The sequence below is a fragment of the Ovis aries genome, chromosome 4, assembly GCF_016772045.2.
Source record: "Ovis aries strain OAR_USU_Benz2616 breed Rambouillet chromosome 4, ARS-UI_Ramb_v3.0, whole genome shotgun sequence".
In the NCBI taxonomy this organism is placed as follows: Eukaryota; Metazoa; Chordata; class Mammalia; order Artiodactyla; family Bovidae; genus Ovis; species Ovis aries.
This window is the reverse complement of record NC_056057.1, coordinates 33023270-33046599: the sequence shown is the minus strand read 5'-3', so window position 1 is coordinate 33046599 and position 23330 is coordinate 33023270. Positions and strand designations below refer to the sequence as shown.

The following is a 23330-nucleotide window of genomic DNA, read 5'->3' as shown; positions in this document are numbered from 1 at the left end:
GAGAAGGGGACGACAGAGGATGAGATGGCTGGATGGCATCACCGACTCGATAGACGTGAGTTTGAGTGAACTCCAGGAGTTGGTGATGGACAGGGAGGCCTGCTGCTGCTGCTGCTGCTGCTGCTAAGTCGCTTCAGTCGTGTCCAGTTCTGTGCGACCCCATAGACGGCAGCCGGCCAGGCTCCCCAGTCCCTGGGATTCTCCAGGCAAGAATACTGGAGTGGATTGCCATTTCCTTCTCCAATGCATGAAAGTGAAAAGTGAAAGTGAGGTCGTGCAGTCGTGTCCGACTCTTAGCGACCCCATGGACTGCAGCCTACCAGGCTCCTCCAGCCATGAGATTTTCCGGGCAAGAGTGCTGGAGTGGGGTGCCATTGCCTTCTCCGACAGGGAGGCCTGGCGTGCTGCAGTTCATGGGGTCGCAAAGAGTCGGACACGATTGAGCGACTTCACTTTCACTTTTCACTTTCATGCATTGGAGAAGGAAATGGCAGCCCACTCCAGTGTTCTTGCCTGGAGAATCCCCGAGACAGGGAAGCCACGTGGGCTGCCGTCTATGGGGTCGCACAGAGTCGGACACGACTGAAGCGACTTAGCAGCAGCAGCAGCCGACAGATTTGGGAGTTTTGACTATGAAGATTTATAGAAACATCTGAGTTAAAAAAGACTAGTTAGGGAACTTCCCTGGTGGTCCAGTGGTTAAGAATCTGCCTTCCAGTGCAGGGGACAAGCTTTGAATAGTCAGAGAACTAAGATCCCACATGTCTCAGGGCTACTGAACCAGCACCCCTCAACCTGAGAGTCCCCATGCCACAACTAAGACCCGCACAGCCAAAAATAAATATATAATTAAATAAATTAATTTAAAAAGATTAGCAGGGAAATAAGCATTATTTTAAAAACTGACACAGTTGTCTCAGGGAGGAGTGAACTGATTATAAATTCCATCTGTGAATAAATTACTTCAATAGCATGATAGCAAATGCTGAAGAAAAGTTGAGTGCTGACTGAAACCATTCAAAATAAAAAACCTACTAATTATGAAGACGATTCCAGTTTTTTCTGTTCCATCTAAATCTACTTGAAAAATATATAAAGGGACTAAAGTCAATAAAAGCTTATGTGGTGACTGAAAATCTTCAAAAGGACTGACGCTTAAGCAGGAGTCTGAAATTCGAACGTCAGGTGGGCGGTCGGTTCCGAGGCGTGGAGGGTCAGAGCTTCTGCGGCGGGCGTTGCTAGGCCCAGGCCACCACAAAGCCTCCTTGGGGGCGGGGCCTCTTGACGTCACAGAGACGCTCCGCCCCTTACGTCGTACACTAGGGAGGCTAGAAGGTTTCTGGCGGTGCCGGCGCCATTTTGCCGGAGCCTGCGACCGAGTGGGAGTGGAGTGGAGCGGCCGTTGTTGCCGACTCTTTCCTCCTCCCCACGGTCCAGTCAGCGGGTTGATTAGGCCATCGGCCCTCAAGCCGAGACTTGTCTCTTATTTAGTTCTGGGGAGCGCCTGGCCGACATGAGTGATGTAGAGGAGAACAACTTCGAGGGCAGAGTGAGTACAAAGCCGCGGGAGCCGTCTTCGGCGGCGGCCCCGATGCTCGGGGTTTCACGGGGACGAGCGCGGTCGGGCGGGGTTGCGGGGAGTCCTGCGGGGTCCCGCTGGGAGCAGCCTCTGGAGCCATCGAGGTCGCTTCTTCACATCCCAAGATGGCTTCTGGGTTACACTCTTGCCCCAAATATCACGGATCACCCCCCTTCCCCCCTTTTTTGGAGACTGACTGATAGCCGGACTCCTGGGTCCGATTCCCACCCCCCCGCGGGGCACCTTGCCTTCTCCCCACCCCGAGGCTCCTTATCGCTGTTCCAAGGTGTGGGTCCCCGTCGCGGTGGGGCGGGAGGAGACGGCAGGGAGTTCCCCTCCGGCCGGATAGTGGTAGGTGCTTCCTGCGGTGGCGTTTCTGGCGACCCCGAGCATCGTAGAGGGTCTCGGGGTCGAAAGTGCGCGGGGCTGCTGTCCGGGCGGGGAGAAGCTGGCGCGGGACTAGCTGGGGCCTGTGTCTCCTTGGCTCTCTATTGCAGTGAGCGGCCGCGTCTCTGTTGGAACCGGCGGCGTTGCGTCTATAAAGGCGAAAGCCTTGAGGTTGAAGGTGGGACGAGCCCAATGAAGTGGTTAGTCAACGACCGCACCGACCCTTAAGCGTTCTTAAGACGAGAGCTGTGAGGGGAAAACTACGCAAGGAGCCCTTCTCCTTTAATGTCCCTTCTGCTTTCTTTTCACTTCAAAATGAATGTGGAAATGCTACAACGCCTTATTTTTCTAATTCCTTGATGTTGGGCTTTTTTTTTTTTCTTTCTTTCTTCCTTATATCTCAACTTCCAATGCTTTTCCTCCTATGACCTTTAAACACTCACCACTCCTTTACAGGTTTTTACGGTAAAAAACAAAAAGGACTCTTCTGTCTTAATCTTACATAACTGAACAAATTTCATTGCTCAGTATTTTTACAATAGTTTGTGCTATTCTCTTAACTCAAAAAGGTTACCTGAAAATTCCAGCCCCTCTCTCTCCCATTTCTCTTCTCGACCCATCCTCCAGCAAAGAGGGCTCGAAGTTTTTCATTATTTTGGATGATGAATATAAACATCACAAAGATACCTTATCCTCAGCTTAAAGATACTAGGGCGTTTAGCAGTGATTGGGTTATATTTCGGAAGTTACCCTTGTAGTGAAAATTGATGGAAGTGAGATAGTGTAAAACCCTGTAAAAAAAACAATCCCCAGGCAGCATTTTCTGTGTTGGCATTCTGGTCACTAGGGGAAACGCATCAAAAACACTTTAGGTGTGTGCTGGAAGGAATGAGTTTTGTCTTTTTTTAGACGCTCATAAGCATCTGGAAACAGATAAACCAGAAGAAGGTCGATTTAGACTTTTGTTCTTTTTGAGTTTAAGACAAAAAAGCTATCTTGAATGCTTTTAAGATTGGTTTTCTCTATTAAAATCTGAAGCCTGTAGATATCAATGAATTACCTGCTCATTTTTTAGGGTGAAGTATTGATGGTCCCAACAAAACTTTTTAAAAAATCATGTAATACTTGGTAATAGGTAGTCATAAGCTGCTTCTTGTTTTGAAAATGTTAGCTAATAATGGGAAGAAATTTTACTGTCAGTTAAGTACAGTTTTGGGGAGTTAATGTTTGTTTTGGTTTGTGGGAAATTGAAGAGAACTACTTTGGGGACCTTATTTTCCTTTGAGGTCTTACCTTTTTTGGGGGGGTGGGTCATCAAATTGAGAAAGTTGGCAAGTTCTAGGTAATTGTTACCTTACCCAGCTAAGAAAGTAATATATGTAAGATTCCTACCCAATTTTCAGCTAAAATGCATGTCGGCATTAACTATATATTTTAATAGGAAAAGGCATTTTTACCTTTTCCTCCTCTTTTACAGTGTTCGTGGTCATAGGAAATAACTTTTTCACATCTGATACCCAAGTGAATGAACTCAGTATGTTCACCAGTTACCTTCTGTGTTTTTGTTTTTTGTTTTGGTAGGTTGAGGTAATTGTCTTTGTTTATAATTGGAAGAATTGGAAGAGTGGGAGACAGTTTTCTGATGATGTACTTTTTTGTTGTTATTCTCTTAAAGCAGTTTCATATTCAGCAGTGCTTTTAGTTTTTAAGCTATAGTGCCCTTGGTTTTAGAAAATAAAATTGTTGTGTTATCTTTGTACGTAAATGTAATAACGTTTTAGAGAGTCTCAGAAAAGGATTTTTAAATGGTGTTTCTGAAATGTTTTGAGTAGTTGTTATACTTCAAACTTTTTGATTAAAACAAAACATCAATAGGTCAGTGTTAAAGATTTCATTTCGTTTATGTAAGGAATAAACAACATAATGTTAACCATATCTTATTGAAAAGATATTTGAAAGTAGAGAGTGACTCTATGGAAACTTTGAAACATATTAAAGAAACAGGATTGATACTGATAGTTCCTACTTTTATAGCATTTTGCAATCTCCCCCCTCACCGTCTTTGACATATTTTCTAATTTACAATGGCTGGAGAACTCTTACCATTTTAGAAATTAAAAACTGATACCCAAAAGACAATGCAGCCAGGAATCTGAGATTTGCAAGTCCCAATCCATTGCTTATTGCATGCAAAAAATATGCTATGTATATATTTTGATTACTTTCTTAAAGGAGCACACACTCCATGTCAGTGTCTCAGAGCTGTTAATTGAGTTTGCTAAAAACAATTACAAGAACTTAATTTTCCATTATAGATAATTGTCTCTTGAGTTTCCTAAAACATGAAAGAGCTTTACAAAAGAAAATATAGTTTGCTGAATTTTTGTTAAAAGTCACCCTAGCAGTTAATCAATCATATTCCCTTCGAAGGTATTAAGTATCTCTTAACTTTTTTGTAAAGACCAGATGTTCTCAAAGGAGAGAATTTGGGGTCTGATTTGTGATAACTGATAGCTCAAATCTGGGTAAAAGTCAGAATATAATCAACTGTACGATAGTATTAATAAGAAATTCAGAAAATGAGGTTGAATGATTTTGTGAGCCCAGAGGAAAGGAAAAGTTATTTAGTATGTAAAACTTAACACTGCATATTATGATAAGGGAAATACGAATATTGTTTTTAAGAATGAGACAATGGGGAGGTTGCTAGACTACATAGGCTTGACTGTAGTCAGATGGTGGAGGAGTTTGATTTCTAGATTTAGGAATTTGGACTTAATCCAATATGTGGTAAGGAGCCATCGATAGATTCTTATGAGAGTAGCATAATGAAAGGAATTTGTTTCTTTAGAACAGAAAATAGCAGAGGAAGAGCAGCAGAGCACACTTAAAATATTTAAGGAAGGAGCTTATGAAAAGTCTTATCTAAACTGGACAGCAGTGGGATGTAAAGAATGAGCATAGAGGATTTCAGGGGATCCAGAAGAATAGCGATACTTATTAAGATAAGTCCATTTGCTTGGTATGTGCATCAAGGTAACAGAATTTTAAGTGGAACTATCTTTATTTGGAGTTAAAAGTGAGATTGGCACTTGAGCTGACTTTTTTTGCATGTCATCTTCATAAAAATAACGAATAGTTTGCTGTGTACAACTTCAACTAAAATTAGGATTTCAATCTCAAAAAATTATAGTATCCTTGATAGAAATTAAGGGGAATGGAAATTAATATTTTCTTGTTATTTTACTTATTCCCCTCTTTAAATTTGAAATTTTAAAAATTAAAAAAAAAAAGTTTTTAATGAAAACAATGGCCCTGAGTTTTTAATCTAGGTTAAGGATTCTTTATCATGTAGGAGTCTATCTTATAATTACATGATTGTGTATACTTAGTAGAATTGCTGAAGAGGAAGGATACTACTTATTCTGGCATCCTGTTTTGAGAGCTTGTTCTGGCTTCTTGAGTAGCTGGGATATTTTTAAGAGACCCTAGTATTGCCATTCTTAATATGTGAGATGATTAACTAACTGGATAGTAAAAGTGAAGAGCAAAACGCAAATTCATCTATCAATTTGGAATTTAAATTTGTGTGTGTTAAGATATTTTGTTAAAGAATATCAAAAATAGGGGAAGATTTTTTGTTTTTTCTCATTTGAAACCTGTTTTGTAATAATAAGGGTGATGACTATGCCATTAGAAACCCAGCATGGCCACTAGTTTCTTTTTTTTTAAAAAAAAAACCCTCTTTTTTTTTTTAAATGAATACAGATAAAATTGAAATACCAATTTTATAGATAAGAATGTTAGCAGTTTAGGTTTAAAAAAAAAAAAAACTTAGTCCAGCGTCTTCAGCAGTTTAATTTTACATATCTCATCACGTCAACCAGTTGCAAAAGAGTAAGGCTTCCATTCTTTTAGTACGAGTATTGTTAAACTTAGGGACTAGTCTGTGTCTCTTGAGTTTAATTTTTTTTCCTGAAGTAATATGTATCCAATTTTAATACTTTTTTGTTCTCCCCATCCATTTATTTAAGCAGAGAATTTTAAAACTTAAGGAAATGTTTTAACATTCAAATTTTTATATTTGAGATTCTTTCACTGAAGGGTGCTCATTTGCTCAATCTAAGCAGAAGGTGGGATTTTTAAAAGGAACAATACAACCAGTTGTACCCAGGATGCCTAACTGTACTTCTACAGATTTGCCATAGTTACTACTTAAAATTTGTACCATTCCTAAAATGAGTATGAAGAGTCATGGGATCTGAAAGTCTATCAAGGGATTTTAATATTTAGAGATGAGTCATTTTTTACAATACAGATAAACTTTGTTTATGGACTTAATTTTGTAAATGAACTGAAGTTACGTCCTTATGGTATAGTGTGTAGTATACAAGTGTAAAAATGGCCTTGAGTAATCAGCATAAGTTTGTTCAGTTCAGTTCAGTCGTGTCCAGCTCTTTGCGTCCCCATGAATCGCAGCACGCCAGGCCTCCCTGTCCATCACCATCTCTCGGAGTTCAATCAGACTCACGTCCATCGAGTCATTGATGCCATCCAGCCGTCTCATCCTCTGTCAGCCCCTTCCCCTCCTGCCCCCAGTCCCTCCCAGCAGAGCTTGTAAATGCTGTGAAAACCTCTTGATAGCATCAGTGGGTGCTCAGTCATCATGTAACTAACCCTGAGACCCCTCCCCTTTGGGTATAAAAGGTATATATCCTCAAGCTGAATGAGTTAATACTTACTGTTCACACGTCGTAACCAGTTTAGTAGGATAGAAGTGAAGATGAGAAAATGGTAAATGATTGGATGGGGAATCAGTAAACACTGTAAAAAGAAAAAAATTGAGAAGGAAATAATGAAAGAAAATGTGATTTCCCCTCCTTCCTTTAAGTTACTGCCTTAGTGTAGTTCTGTATGATCTTTATTGTCTCATGATTTTCACCAAAGTGTGAGAGACTAGGCCTGAACAGTCTGAGGCAGAAGAAAAGTTAAATTTTTTCCTTGAAACTAAGGCCCTATCATCTTACTTACTCAAGATTTGTAAATACTCCGTAACACTAAAAGATGAGAACATAAGTAGGAAATTTTGTAATGGCTTCTTACTGGTTTGTTTTAATATAACTAAACTACTTTAGTCCTTTTACATTTATTTTCTATACCTTTGAAGTTGCCACTTATGCTCCAGCTTTTTGGACAACTGATCATAGCATATAAACTGACTAGTTTATGAACCTCGTTTAAAGTTAAAGAAGGAAATTTCCTGGTGGTCCAGTGGTTAGGAATCAATGTTTCACAGGGATCAAGGGTTTGATCCCTGGTCAGAGAACTAAGATCCCACAAGCCACATGGCATGGCCTAAATAAAACTTGTATGAAAGATTTGTAAATTTTACAGGTAATTTCACTGTGTGCATGAGTTTAAATTTAACTGCCAATTCTTTAATAATTTGTCTAACACATTGCCAAAACTATTCCAAACTTCAGAGACTATAAAGACATACAGGTTAGAATATCTGTGAGCCTTTGTAGATACAAAAACCACTTTAATCTCACTTAAGATGCAGCATACTGGACTTTAAAAGAAGGTAAATTATTTTACATAGCTAATGTTTGAGCAGTTGGTATTTTCTTTTTAAGAAATTGCTCTAATACTAGTTATGGGTTAAAAAGTGAAAATATTTTTTTATAAGCTTAAGGATCTATAAAAGAAACAGCTCAATACTCAAAAGGAAGGAAGCAGAACTGCTATAAACTGAAAGACTGAGATACATGAATTGAATAAACACAGACTGTTGTCTACAAGTCCTAAAGAATGAAGTTCTTAGTACAATAAATATAAGTTATTTGGGTAATTTAAATCCCTCCCACCCCCAAGTATAGTTCACCTAAACGCGCTAGTATGTTTCTGTGAAAACCTCTCAATTTTACAAAGTAGTAGGGAAATACATTTTGAGAATCTGTCTTAAAAACTTAGGCTATATTCACATAGACTTGGACTTCTGTAAATTTGGCATGATTACTTGGCATTTGCCTTGGAATTTGCCTTGTCATAATATTAGAATGGGCTATAGCATAACGTTTTTATTGGTTTATTTTAATGGGCTCTAAGTATTAAGCATACATATGGTTGGAATTTGTTTTCCATCTATAATATACTAGCTGTATTAAAAGACACTGCAGTTATTTGCTGTAGGATTTTTTCTCGTTCTGCAACTACATGTGCGTATTTAATAAACTTTTTCCTGATTAAAAAGTAGTACATGGTTATAATATTTTTACACATAGATAGTTCTTAGATTGAGTACATGGTCATGGTATATTTATACATAGACAATTCTTAAACTGCTTGTATGGGATACACTATAGTAGTTTCTTAGAAATCGTAGCTAGCTCCTTTTTATTTTTGGCTGTGTACTTCAACTACCATTAGAGGCATCTTGTTAATAAAGAATAGTTAAAAAAAAAAAAAAAAAACACTAAGCAGGTTGTGCTGTGAGAACTTTCTGCCCAGCTCCTGGTTTATAGTAGGTAAGGTAGACTAGAAGCCTACTTAAGATAACATTTCTATTAAAATTTGTGATATGACTTGGTTGAGTCATTAATCTGCCCATTTCAAGTAGGCACTGTATTGGTTGGTGGGTCCAGATGCAGGTTACTTAGGAATTGGCAGAAGTTCTTGACAGATTTGAGAGCAGGTTAAGTAGTCTCTAGTGAAATGGGACAGATAAAACCCTTCTCAATAGTTATTTTTCTCTTTGCAGTTTCGATTCCTTTTCCAAATTCTAAATAGTTGTATGAATTTCTTTGGGAAAAGTTGATATTACCATTTCATAATGAAGATAGTCAAAGATGGAAAAGAATAATCTAGCATTTGTCCACAAAGGGCTTATTATAGTCTAATTTCTAATGCACAGTGAAGAGTAAAAGTTTTTTATGCTCTGTAGTTTTATTTTTTAGTTTAAGTTCACTGACAGTTGTTGATTTACCTTTTTAGCTAGATGTTTCTAAATTGTTTTTGGAAGTTAAAATGACTGACATCTTTATAAGTTAAAGGGGGAGTTATGAGCACTCTTTCTTAACCTTGAATGATTCCATGAAAAAAATAGATGCATATTGAGGTTTCCCTGATATAAAAATTGAAGGGTAGGTAACAGAGGAGGTTAGGTATTTGTGACACCTTGGATAATAAAAACCAAAAGATATTCTGTCATATCTTAGCTTTTGCTAACAAAGTAAAAGGAAAATTATACATTTTCCAGTGGGTTGCTATCCCAGAAATGAGATTTAAAATTTAAATTGTTACTGAGTTACCTTGTTAACATTAATACCTAAAAGGTGGTTACTTCCAGCACTATTGAATAATTTTCTACTATTGTTTTTATGGTGAAAGTCAAGTTGCTCAGTTGTGTCCTACTCTTTGCAACTCCAGGGTCAGTAGCCTACCAAGTTCTACCGTCCATGGGATTTTCCAGGCAAGAATACTGGAGTGGGTTGCCATTTCCTTCTCCAGGAGATCTTCCCGACCCAGGGATTGAACCCGGGTCTCCCTCATTGTAGGCAGACGCTTTACCGTCTGAGCCACCAGGGAAGTCTTTTAGAAGTCTTTAATATATAAACCTATTTCTGTCTTAAAAATTAAAGGTTTTAAGAGTATCAGAGCACACAGAACACTAAGTTTTTTGTGTATATAACAAGGGCTGTAGTGATGTTTGTAGATTTATACCAAGGGATCTGTTTATATAAGGGAAAGCCAAAAGAAAGGAGGGGGGTATATTTTTACCTAATGAAATATAGGTAATGAACTGGCCTGTGAGACTTCAATTACAAATGAGTAGCCATACTTTTGTTTTTAGTCCTGAATATGCTGCTTTTACCGTTTCAGTGAATGAAAAAACCTAGATTGCTATGCCTGTTCCAGGCATCTGTCCAGAAATTTAGAAAGTATCTGAGATGTAGTGAAAGACTCTGTAGGTAAATAAATGGAGAAAGTGGATGTTGAACAGAAGGGTAGCTATGTATTTCAGTTTGTTTTTATCTGGGAAAAAAAAAACAGGCCTGCTAGCATCAATAGTACCATTTTTGAAAAATAAGCCTGAAGGAAAACCTCAAGGAAGTTGGATGATAATCTTAATGACATAAATGAAAATTGGTGGAAAATGGGTTTGTTTTCATTAATAATCAGGGGTTAAGTGGACAGAGAAACCAAACTGTCCATCCTACTTTGGTCATAAGTTCTTCATACGTCTATCAAAATTTTAAAAGCAGGCTTCTAATAAGTTTTAAATGATTTGGAAAGTTTTGATTTATATCCAGTTTTTTTAGAAGCCAGTCGGATTTCTGATAAATGATATAGTCACTGAAGGGAATATACGTATGCATAACTATATAAAATATGCAAAAACTATGAAAAAGATAGGATAAACAATAAAGACCATGATACTAATTTACAACTACTAGGAACTTAAAAGCCAAAGGGGAATTTTTTTAAACTTTATATTTCTGCCCCCCCCCTTTCTTTTTTTTTAGTATGCTTGTTTTATTTCAGATTGCATCTTTCTGGTTAAAGTCAGAGTAAGCAAAGATAGTGGTCAAACAATCAGGAAATGTTAGTAATTTTACTAATTGTGTTTTACTTCTCTGAACCTCATTATGTGTCCTATAATAGGTGAGTTTAGATAGGTGTGTTCAGATATTCCAGCCTGTGATGCTTTGCTTTAACTATATCTTGTCTTAGCCCGGCTTAGGGAAAGCTTATTTTGAGATCATTGGGAATTCAGGTTATAAATTAGTGAAAACTTAAGACATAGGTATGGGGGGATTACAGTTAATGTTAGAGTTATGCTTGAATTAAGTATTTATATTAAAACTGCTCACATTTTAGGAACTAGGATGAAACTTGGGAGGAGGGTGAACAGTATGGTAAAAAACATTTAGAGAAATTTAGTAAATTCTCTTTAATTGTTAGAAACTAGAGTTTTGAAAAATTTTAAAGATTATAAAATTGTTTTTTTTAATAAACTAGTTATTTGCACTTTACCTGCTGGCTTTTCCATTTGGTAGATAACATTCTGAACTCCAGCAGAGTTTTATAATCCCCACGTGCTTAAATATACTAAATGTTCTTTTTCCATTAAGGTTAATGTTCGTGAAGAAATTGAAGAGTTTTTTCCAAGAATGTGGAAGATAAATCAAGATAAAAGAAGGCTAATGAAAAGTATTAAAGATCAGAAAATTAAAATTGAATGGGGGAAAAAATTGAACAGAAGATTGGTCAGATAGAAGCACTTGAATATTTTTTAAGGCTATTTTGAATTGTTTTGGGGAAGAATACACGAAGTATGAAAAATGAAAAACTCAATGAAGAATGAAGAGAAGTAGAAAGCAAGAGTGAAGTAGAATTAAAAGAATCTGGAAGAATGAATGGGTCCTAGGTTAAGTAAATGTATGGTTTATGTTCCAGTGTCTGTATGATCAAGTTGTAGATGAATTTGCATGATTACTTAGTTAATAGAGAATTGGTGATCTGGTTCAAGTAGGGAATTATTGAGGACAGTTAGCAATATTAACAATGGGTTATTATTGAGCTGAAATTTTTTCTGGAGGGTGTTGCCTAACCATTTGTTTTTCAGGAGCAATCAATATAAATAATTACGGTACTTTAAATGTTAGGTGTTAGGCATCTATGTGACCAGTGCCATTTGTAATACTGTCTTCTTTGTTAGGAGTCTCGCTCTCAGTCAAAATCTCCAACGGGAACTCCTGCTCGTGTAAAATCGGAGAGCAGGTCAGGATCTCGTAGTCCATCAAGGGTTTCCAAACACTCTGAATCCCATTCTCGATCAAGATCAAAATCCAGGTAAGTGTTTAAAATAATATGTGAGTATGTTTAAAATGCTTTTCTTGTATTTTTCTGGGCAAAGTGGTTTTTACCAAATCCCTCATTTTTGTTGCAGTTTTTTTCTGGAAATTTTGCTCAAAATCATGAAATTTTTTTTTAACAATGGAGTTTAGAAATCAGTGGTATGTTACAGATATAAAGACTTAGATAAGGTAGAATAATTTGTTAGCTCTATTAGTCTAGAGCTGTTACTTGTTAATACAAATTAAATATGTGTTGATTGATTTAAATGTGCTTGGCATTTGAGGGTTATTGTTTGATATTATTTCAGCAATATTTGCACAACAAAAAGATAATTTTTTCCATTGGAGACTTGGCATACAATTTAATGCAGAAAAGGTATGGTATATGTACGTGGTACTGGTTATCAGAATGATTTGAGCTTTTTCAAGTTTCACATTATAGCTGCATTCTTTAACTGAAGATTTTGACTCATTAGGTCCAGGAGGGAACTCTGATGGTCTGATCAGATAAATTGTTGGAAAGTGGTGCTAGAGTGATTCAGAGTTCCAGCCGCTTCCCCTGATTACAACAAAGACTAGTGAGCCATTGCAGGGCTCACTGTTTCAGAGATCTCAGGTGTACTGTTGTGGAGTGGTGGGAAGAACAGTTAAAAGCAGTCTGGACAGTTATTTTTATTTTGATAAGTCATTGTAATTTCTCGATTAAAAGACATAGTTTATGTCTCTGAATAGTGTATGCTTGCAAGGGGACATGAAATAAGAATCGAAGGCTGTACTTTTCTTGTAGTCTACAGTTAGTTCTTTTTCTCTGTTGTATCCAAGATCCAACCTAGTGCTTGATTTGCTTACCACTCTACATATTTAACTGAATCCACATGTACAGAATTGTGCTCCATAGAGTTCGGGTGTGGAAACAGAAGTGAGCATAATTTCATTTTAGGACTTTTGTGGTTGCTACTCTCAGCCTAGAGTATTCTTCCCTCATGATATTCTCAAATCATCACTTGATTCAGTTTTATGCTCCTGTACCACTGGAGAACATTAAATACCAGTGTACACACACTATTCCCTTACTCCTATTTTTTTTTTTCATGATATTTATCACTGTCTGACTTAGAGAAAGGATAGGCACTCATGTCACTTTTCATTGCTTTAGTCTTCCTTCAGTATCTGTTGGCAAGGGGCAGGATTGGTTCTCCTGTGGATGCCAAATTCTTAGATGCTCGTGGGTACATGCTAAATCATTTCAGTCATGTCTGACTCTTGTCAACCCTATGGACTGTAGCCCACCAGGCTCCTCTGTCTGTGGGATTCTCTAGGCAAGAATGAATACTGAAGTGGGTTGCCATTTCCTCCTCCAAGGGAGCTTCCAGACCCAGGGAGTGAACCCTTGTCTCTTGAGTCTCCTGCGTGTGTTCTTCACCACTAGCACCACCTGAGAAGCCCCTCTCAGAGGCTCAAGTCCCTTACGTAAAATGGCATAGTACAGTCAGCCCTCCATACCTAGGACCAACACATTTAAATGTAACAGTTGGTATTTTATGTAACAACTAGTTTTATTAATATTTTTTATTTTTTAAATTGAAACTATAAATTAATGCTAAGGAAAATAGAAAACCCTGTTCAACTATATGGATACAAGTTTTTTCTTGTTCTACCCCACCTCCCCATGATTAATTTATTTTGGATAGTAGGCCATTCATGTTATTGTTTTCATTCCAACTCGGAACTGTTTGCCAAGGAACCTTTGCTCTTGGTATTCCTAGAACACTTTTCCCCTGCCTACCTAGTAAAATCTCCCAGCTTTATTGTTTAAATTTTCCGGCCCTTAGCATTTATAACATTTATTGAATGCCTCATAGAAGTTATTTTGTATGACTGTCATCACTACTAGTTTGGGTATTTAAGGATGGATCAGATGAATAGTAATAAGAAATTCCATTTTCTTTGCAATGAAAAGAATGTGAGTAATTGGAAATAATCAAACAATAGATGAACTAGGGAATCAGCAGTAGAAAAATTGGTGAGATACTGTAGAAGGTTTGAAAAGATGAAGACCATTAAACATGAGGACTGTTAGATTAGGTGGGCAGTTCAGGTTGTGATGAGTTAATTTAGCAGGTGCTAGATTGCAGATTGCAGCAGGCTAAGGAAAGACTGGAGAGGAAATGATACTTAACCGTGAAGGGAATATAGGACTATACTGAAAAGGTAATAAGACTCAAACAATTTTATTGTGATGGTAGTTGGTTGGTGGTTTGTTTATGTCTTTTTTTTTTCCATTTTAAGAGTATGGTATTAAATGCATTCATATTGCTGTACACTCATCACAGCCATCCATCTCCATAATTCTTTTTGTCTTGTAAAACTGAAACTGTGAGTTAAACAAGGACTCTCATTCCCCTCCCCTTCCAGCCACTGACAAACCACCATCTTTCTTTCTGTCTCTATGATTTTGACTGCTCTTAAGTATCTCATCTAAGTGAAATAACAGTATTTGTCTTCTTATAACTGGTTTATTTCACTTGCCATAATGTCCTCAAGGTTTATCCATGTTGTAGAGTATTAAATAATTTTCTTTCTAGTGCTAGTTGATATCTTTCTTTTTAAAGAAGGTGGAGCCTTAACATGTTTGTAAGGTAAGGTGAAAAGAGTTAACTGGAAAAAAGGAGATACAGTCTATAAGAGGAAGAATACTTTTTCCTCTAAAGGGATAAACAAGCTGAAAACAAGCAGGGATATACGTATAGGTCCTCGGAATTGTCAAAAGTTCAGAAAGCTAAAGTAAAGTGGGTGAATCACTAACAAAATTTGTAAAAATTTACTGTGCACATACCAAAAAAGACAGTTTACAAATAGGGAGCGCTCAAACCAGACATGAAATGAGGCTCAGTGGTATGTTATTAATATAAAGCAGCTTATAATGGTGAGCAGGCAGTGTCTCAAGTATTTGATGATTAAATTAATGACTAATCTGGTTTTGTCCAGAGAGCCTTCAACTGGTGTCCATTTGTTTTTTATTTTTAACAGCGTTAGCCATTTTGTTCCAGTATTTTTACCTAAATTTATTTCTCTCAAAGGTCGAGGTCAAGGAGGCATTCTCATAGACGTTACAGTCGATCCAGATCCCATTCTCACTCTCATAGGAGACGATCTCGAAGTAGGTCATATACACCAGAATACCGGCGTCGAAGGAGCCGAAGTCATTCTCCAATGTCTAACCGGAGAAGACATACAGGCAGCAGGGTATATGGTTTTTTAAGTTAATGAAAACCTTTTATGTGTTTCCTGTGTCTTTAGTCGTAGTATAAAATCTTGCTTTTGTAAGAGCTAGAGCACTGTTTAAAAGTGGTACTCCAGAAACATCCTTGGCTATATGAATATTGTTTATATTCATTCAAGTATAGTTTCTTTTCTTGACTTTTGAATCATTAAAAGAAATTTGGGGGAAAACATGTTGCAAGAATTGAAATAAAAAGCTAACTTGAAAATATTGAGATTAAAAGTTTCACCATGGGAAGAGGGTAGCAAGGAAATACCAAGCTAACACTTATATTGAGCAATATGCAAAGTTCCTCAGTGCATTAATAAATGCAGTTAACCTTTCCGTGAGACAGGTTACCTTATTATTGATAAAGAAATTGAGTCTTGGATATGTGGCTTTGAGGTTTGATTCTATTTAACGGTGATGGAGTCTGCTATTATTTAATGGTGTTTTGAAATCAGCACATTAATTTTTCAAATCTGGAAAGAATACCCTTGCTAAAGAGTGAAAATAGAAGAGGGGAGTCTAATTAGCAATTGCAGATGAAGTCAGGTTGAGTACAGATCTATAGGGGATATAAAACATTTGAATAAACTAGAAATAGACATTAAAGATAAATTCTTAGTATTCTGAAAATTGCTGGACTAGTGAATTAGGGACGTTTTTATTCAGTCTATAACCTGAAGTATATTCTAGAGAAGGCTTGCGTGTACTATGAACTGTAAAATATAGCTCATCTGGTTTTTTCCTTTTAAATTCTTGTTTCCAAGTGATTTTGTGTATTGGGTGAAGTGCCCTAAGCAGAAGTATTTCTGTATGTTTGTTGTTGTTGTTGTTTTTTTAATTTAGAGCTTAAATAACATCTTTATTCAACAGGCAAATCCTGATCCCAATACTTGTCTAGGAGTGTTTGGCCTCAGTTTGTACACAACAGAGAGAGATCTTCGAGAAGTATTTTCTCGATATGGACCGTTGAGTGGTGTCAATGTGGTTTATGACCAGCGAACTGGACGGTCACGGGGATTTGCTTTTGTTTATTTCGAGAGAATAGATGACTCAAAGGAGGTAATTTTTTGTAATTATTTTTGTCACTTTGAAAAATTTCTGATGTGCGTTATTTAGTATTGAGTTAACTTTTGAAAGTTGATTAATAAATTTCCAGTTCCATAAACATTATGTGCTCTTTAATTCTCTGACATAGTTTAAACTCTGCCTGTTAGTGTTAAAATTGGAATGTTCAGTTTCACTTTCCAGCTAAAATGCGTATAAGCATATCCTGATTAAAATCTGGCCTTGTGAAGTAGTTTATGAGTTACATGGAAAAGATGAAGTGTATATAACTGTTCTCTTTTGAAAAAGCCTTATTCGTGCTCTAAGCAAATGATTACATTGACTTTTAAAAAATTGTGTTTAGGTTTAATCAATCTGTTTAATTTTTTTGTCTGATTATCTCCCTGTCTATACAGAGCTTTGTTTTTCTATTCTCTTAATATTCATCTGTCATTCTGTTCTATAATGGGAAGAGTTGATACCTTTTCATTTTTGTTTAGTGCCCTTAATATGCCTAACAGAATGATCCCAGTCAATGTCAGAGATTTTAAATAGTGTTGTTATAATGTACTAGGTAATGGATTGTAGAGGAAGCAGTAGGCTTGCCTTCAAAAGTTCATGGTGATTGAATTGAAAATTCCATTTTAAGGAATTTTTGAAGCTCATTTGTTAAAGAACAGAAGGTACTGGCTTGTCTTTTTTGTACCATTTTATATGTGACAGTAGTTGGGTGTAGGTCATTATTGCTTTGTGTATCAATAGTGTTTGGTTATAGTGTGAACAGTCATATTAAAAGCGTATCTTTCAACAGTAATAGATGCTGTTGACATCTGTTGTTTGTAAAGCAGGATGATATTAAACATCCTACAATGCACAGGATAGCCACTGACAACACAGAATTAACCACTGCCAAATGTCAGTGGTAGTGTCGTTGAAAAACCTGGATAAGTCTAACAAAACAATGCTCTCAGTTGAAGGCATTTGTATGATAGACGTATACTGATAGACACTAGTGGTTTTTTATTGTTGCATATTTGTGTTTTGTTTTTTCCTGTTCTTAATAAAGGATAAAGGTGTAAATTTAGAAATACCAGGATATCTGACCTGAAGTAAAAGTGCAGACAGTATCACAGTTAAAATTTGTGTAAATATGAAGCTTGTTTGCCCTGCCTTTTGACACCCCTGCTCTTTAGGTTTATTTCTGAAGCTTCACTTAGTTTCAAAATGCTTCTTAAAATGTTAAAGTGGTTGATTTATTAATGCTTTTATTAGTATTAGTACCAAAGGGCAGAATGAGAGGGGATTATGAGCACAGGTATAATCTTGGTGGCAGATGAGAAAGTTCCTTTTTATTTGAAGCTCACTAGGTGGCAGTATGTTATTTAAGGAATGGCTTGACTAGTTTAGACCTGTTCACTGAAAAGCACTTTCTGCTTTGAATTGCTCAGACTGAAGCTACATTGTGAAGCCTCAGAATTCTGCAGGTTCTGTGGTTGCTGCTTTGTAACTTTTAACACAAGCCTGCGTAAGTGTTCTTGTGTACATTGACAATGCATTATTATTGACAGGCATATAGCAGGAATTAAGAGGTCAGGTCCTTGCTGTTTTTACTTGAAAGAAATGTTTACCAATTTTTCAGTTTTGAAAGTTTCCCCTTGGTAAATTATGCATGACTTTCTGTGCCTGTTCTCTTTTATAGGCTATGGAAAGGGCAAATGGAATGGAACTGGATGGTAGAAGAATTCGGGTGGATTATTCTATCACCAAGAGAGCACACACACCAACACCAGGCATATACATGGGCAGACCAACTCAGTAAGATTTTGAGTTTCCTAAGCTGAATTTTAAGAGTCAAAAAGCCACCAGAAATGTGTATACATCTTTGGTTAATCAAAAGATAAAACTTTTTTCCCTTGTAATTAGAATTGAAAGTTATTTAATGTGTGTGTGTATATATATATATTATTTGAATCACTTTAATTTTTTATATGTATATTTGAGCAAGGGGACATTAAAACTAGTTGAAGTGCATTCCTAGCTCTTTTCTTGTATACAATAGAAAAATTATTAAATGTATGTATTAAATATGTATTAAATTATTAAAAGTATGCTTTTAAATACTTCTCGTTCTATTTATGTGACCTTGGAAGCCTCTGTGTGTAGGAAAAAGTTTTTTAATATATTAAAACCAGAGAGTGAAAGAAGGAATATAGGCTTTCATTTAATGTGAAGCCTCTTGGGAGAAAAAAGGATTTGACAAGGAGAGCCCACTGAAAACTAAAGTGAAAATAATGTCCATATGATTAAGAGTTAGGAAAACAACAAGGAAAAGAGGGCTTAGAATTTAAATTCACTGATAGATGTTTGAACACCAGACCTTAACCTTTAGTGCTGGACTTTAGTATAGTTAGTTTTCTTTGGTGTTCAGGCTTGGATATGTCTAAATTCTTGAGATTTATTAACTGCTTTTGAACTGGTCATAGAACATACATCTTAGTAATATAGTACTTTTTCTCAGCACAGTGGTTTTTTTCACCGTATTGAAAAGGTCTTACTGATTTGGCTAGTGCCTTATAATTTGTAGTTAGTGAAATTATTCTTGGCTCTTTATGTTATAAATATCAAGCAGAATACCATAGGAGTCAACAAAGTAAGACATTGAAGTAACTGGCATGAAAGGGTTATTGTTTCTCTCTTAGCTTCTTCCATTTTATTTAAGCATCTATTTGTATTAAATGATAGAAAATAATCATTCCTGTTGATGTGGAATTTGCGCCTTTTTCTACAGCAGTGGTGGTGGTGGCGGTGGCGGCGGTGGTGGAGGTGGGGGAGGTGGCAGACGTCGAGATTCTTACTATGATCGAGGATATGATCGTGGGTACGACAGATATGAAGACTATGATTACCGGTACAGGTAATGTTGTAACTTACAATTTCTGTTCTGAATTAGATGATAATAGTAGTATGGGCACTTTTAAGTTAATATGTATTGATAAAAATGAGTGAAATATGGGACTTCCTGGCAGTCCAGTGGTTGATACTCTAGTTGCAGTGCAGAGGCATGTGCATTTGTATCGGCCAATACTCACCCTGTATAGTTGGTGCATTGAAAAATTAATAGCTTATCTTAGATCTGCTACTAGTTTGAATGATGAAATTTTTGTTTTTATCTGCTTCAGTGTAGTGATTATGTGCTTTGCTAAGTAATCTTTTATCTCCTACAGAAGAAGATCACCTTCTCCTTATTATAGTCGATACAGATCACGATCAAGATCTCGATCCTACAGCCCAAGTATGTATACTTTCGCTTTTGTCACATTAAGAACCAAATTTGTAACTAATGGCTAATTTTAGAAAATTAGGGTGTATAGTGACTGTAAATAGTTGGGAAAATATTAGGCAAGTGAAAGTGTAATTGTCATTTGACTTATTATTTTTTTTTTAACTCTTTTGCAGGACGCTATTAATAAGCAGAGCAGTTGCAGTTGAGGACATCTTTTTCTCTTTTTTTAATTCTGGATTTCCCCAAGCTTCTAATCCTTTCTACTCCTCAAAAAGAACCCTTAAAAAATCTTTGGTTTGTTTAGCATCTACGCTTTCTCAATTGTATTGCTATTTTCCACCCCTTTTATTATATTCTTAAAGATGTAATTGTCATTTTTGAGTAGTTAAACATCTTGAGTAAAAAGGAACCCCCCCGTGTTATGCTTTGTAAATGATTTTTTTGTTTGTTTTTTGCTTTTATGGAAAATTCACTCCTAGCTTATCAAAATGAGGGAAGAAATGATCTTTTTAAAGCTTCTTTTGTGTTAGATATTGTATTAGACATTGTATTAGAAGTCTGCATTTACTACAAACTCCTTTTTTAACTTTCTTTTGGGGAAGTTAGTAGTAGTTCAGTCAGGTCAAGTTTGTCTGGGGTGGCATGGAACAGTCAAATAGTTGAGTATAGAAAGTTTGAAGCTATAGAAGAAAATACTTACTTGGTCATTTCTTTTGAAGAACATAATTTTTGAACCCTAAAAATTACTTCTTTTTTTAGAAATGAAAAGCTTGTGGACTCCTATAAAACATGTTGTATTTAAAATACATTTGTTGAAACTTAAAAACGTAAAGTGTGATTTTTGTGTTGAATTTATTAATCAGTGAAGGACAGCCTTTATTATTTATTACTTAGAGCAGTTGTATAATTGCTATTAGAAATTTTGGTATTGGGACAATGGTTTAGGCAGGCTGTTTGTATAGAGTTCTTAGAAGTAGTTGGGGGGGGTAGTCTTCTTTCAAATAAAAGTTAATTTCTTTGAAAATGGGACTCTCTCTTTATTGTGGTACAGTGGGAAGATATAACTGGATTAATTTGGATTTCCTTTTTCCTAGTACTTTTGCATGCACCTAAATGTATAATCTGTGTCTCTTCTTGAAAAACCCTTTTCTTTCCTCCCTTTTTTGGTCAACTACCAATATTGATAGTATTCCGTGTTGAAGAAAAGATAAATAGTATGGTTTATTTCTTCAAGAAGCCCACATTCTAATGGGAAAACACATTTAAATAACTAGTGTAATGAAAGGGGAGGCTGTACGAATGAAGAGGTGGATGATTTTTCAGGTGACCTTTAAGAAAAAGTATAGGAACATGAGCCTCCTTTGCTTTCTCCCTCAAAGCAATGGGAATAAAATTAGATTATTATGATCTGTATGCTAGCTCAGTGAGATCTGTGGAATCCAAGTACCACAGATATCTTTTTTAAAAAACTAACTTGCCACTAAGGGCTATCTTAGTGAATAAAGCTCTCTCTTGTTGGTCCCTACAGGAATTTTGTTTTTTAAGCCAGGTTATTTAAAGACTGGAAATCATTGCCCTAATGAATGAGAACATTAACTTGTTGACTGCAGGAATACTTTTAAAATATATGTATCATCAAAAAGTAGAAGCGTATGCACATATATATGTATAACATGTAAAGAGAATCACTTTGCTGTATACATGAAAATAACAAAATAGTATAAATCAAATATGCTTCAATAAAAGTGTAAATTTTTTAAAAAAAGTAAAAAGTAAAAACATAAACACATAAAGAGATACTGAACATGATTAAAGACACAGTATGTAGAGAATACAATACTCTGTCAGTCCATTGGTTAGGACTCCACTGACTGCTGAGGGCCCAAGTTCAGTCTCTGGTGGAGGAACTAAGATTTCCACAAACCACACAGTGCGGCCAAAAAAAAATTATACACACATACATACATACTGTAATAAAGGTGCATGAATGCATTCTCAAACTTGCAATAATGTGAGATGATACAATGCCCATGTGATGAATTAAGTGAGGTGAATGAATGGCATTGTTACGTTACAGTCGACCTGATAATATGTCAGAAGGAGGACCATGTGCTCCAGGTGATGCTGGATCTTGGATTTACGATGATGCTGATGGTTGAGAGACCCTAAGAAGGATGAAGCAGGATGGTGCAAGAGTTCATCACTCAGAGTGGCTTACAATTTAAAACTTATGAATTATTTCTGGAATTTTTAATATTTTTGGATTATTTGGTCAACTTTAGATAATTAAAACTACAAAGTGAAAGGGGGGACTGTTGTATCTCTCTGATGGTAATTTAATCCAGAAATAGATTTTTAGGGCATGATTTTCAGACTGTTACAATTACTGCTTTGTAAATTTGAGAGGATACTTCCTTGATATAGGGAATGTAACTGGCAACATCCTTTAACAATGAGTTGGGAATAAAGTTGACAAACTTGGAAAAATTGAGACTCTTCAAAGAGAGGGCCTAATCCTACTGTTCCCTCAAAAGTAAACTGGGACACATGGGTAATTGAAGTGTGACAGCTTCAGAGCATCAAATGGGGCTCTGATCACTTTTTTTTTTTTTAATTTTTATTTTTACTTTGTTTTACTTTACAATACTGTATTGGTTTTGCCATACATTGACATGAATCCACCACGGGTATGCATGAGTTCCCAATCCTGAACCCCCCTCCCACCCCATATCATCTCTCTGGATCATCCCTGTGTGATCACTTTAATTAGGAAAAATTAAAAGGACAAATAAAGGGTTGAGTAGGGAGTTTAACTTAAATAGAATTTCCATTGCAGAAGACGAAAAAGTTGAAGGTGGTTGTGTAACAATGAACATGCTCATGCCACAGATCTGTGCACTTAAAAATGGTAAATTTTATGTATAATTTGTTTAGTTGCATCCAATCCTTGCGACCCCATGGACTGTACCCTGCCAGGTTTCTCTTTGTCGACACATCTGTAAACAATGAGGTAATAATTATAGTACCTGTTATTCTGATGGAGTAAGTGTCCAGTAAATACATATACAAATGAGTGAGTTAACGGAAATCATTGGTGGAGCCTTTGGACTGGTGAAATTCCCAGTCCAAAATTTCCATCATGTTAAAATTGAAGTATAAAAGGGATATATATGACAGAAGGAGTCTAGGCTGAATCATGATGACCCTAAAAAGGGATTAAGAATCACTTTTAGTCTGTTTAATAAAGGAAGAGGCAATTTAATAATTATGGACTTTTGTGGAAGTTCGGTGGTTAGGACTCAGTGCTTTCACTGCAGAGGCCAGGGTTCTATCCCTGGTCAGGGAACTAAGAATTCTGCAAACTACATGGTGCAGGCCAGAAAAAATATATATAACAAAAGTATTGGTGCTTAAGTCACCTTGAAAATTAAATTATCCAAAACATCCCTAGTGTCAGATAATTGAAGTATTCTATTTGATATTTACAAAATCAAGTGCAGAGTAGTCAATGGAAAATGGTTTTTGGAGCATAAAAAGGGACATGAATTTTATTTTCAAGTACTGTTACATTAACAAGTATTCCTTAAAAAATTTACTTGTGAAGGCATATACTTCTAATACAATTTAAAAAGTATGGGTTGTATGATCTGGTTTCTCAATTATTTAGGGTTTTCACTTTTTAATATGTTTAATAGGTACAAACTCAAGAAATGAAGAAAACCAAAAACATTTGTTGTCTTGTATACAAGGATCCCTACTCCATTATAATTGAATGGGAAGGCCTAGTAGTATAACTATTGCAATCCTTACACAAAATTTATATGTATGTATAAACATGCAAAAGGGGGAAGGGTTCTGTTAACAGCTTATAATAACCTCTATAAGATGGGCAGTTTGGGAGGAGTG

At 36.2% G+C, this 23330-nt stretch overlaps 1 protein-coding gene across 7 annotated transcripts; it reads left to right on the top strand.

The window, feature by feature from the left end:
* The first annotated feature begins 1356 nt into the window (after positions 1-1356).
* TRA2A (transformer 2 alpha homolog) lies at positions 1357-20448 on the top strand. Of its 7 annotated transcripts, none has more exons than XM_027968346.2 (8): positions 1357-1549; positions 11688-11821; positions 14907-15072; positions 15968-16156; positions 17841-17956; positions 18933-19055; positions 19366-19433; positions 19598-20448. In XM_027968346.2, the coding sequence occupies exons 1-8, from the start codon at positions 1514-1516 to the stop codon at positions 19606-19608; spliced, it is 843 nt and encodes a 280-aa protein (XP_027824147.1). In that variant the 5' UTR covers positions 1357-1513; the 3' UTR covers positions 19609-20448.
* Positions 20449-23330: the final 2882 nt, after the last annotated feature.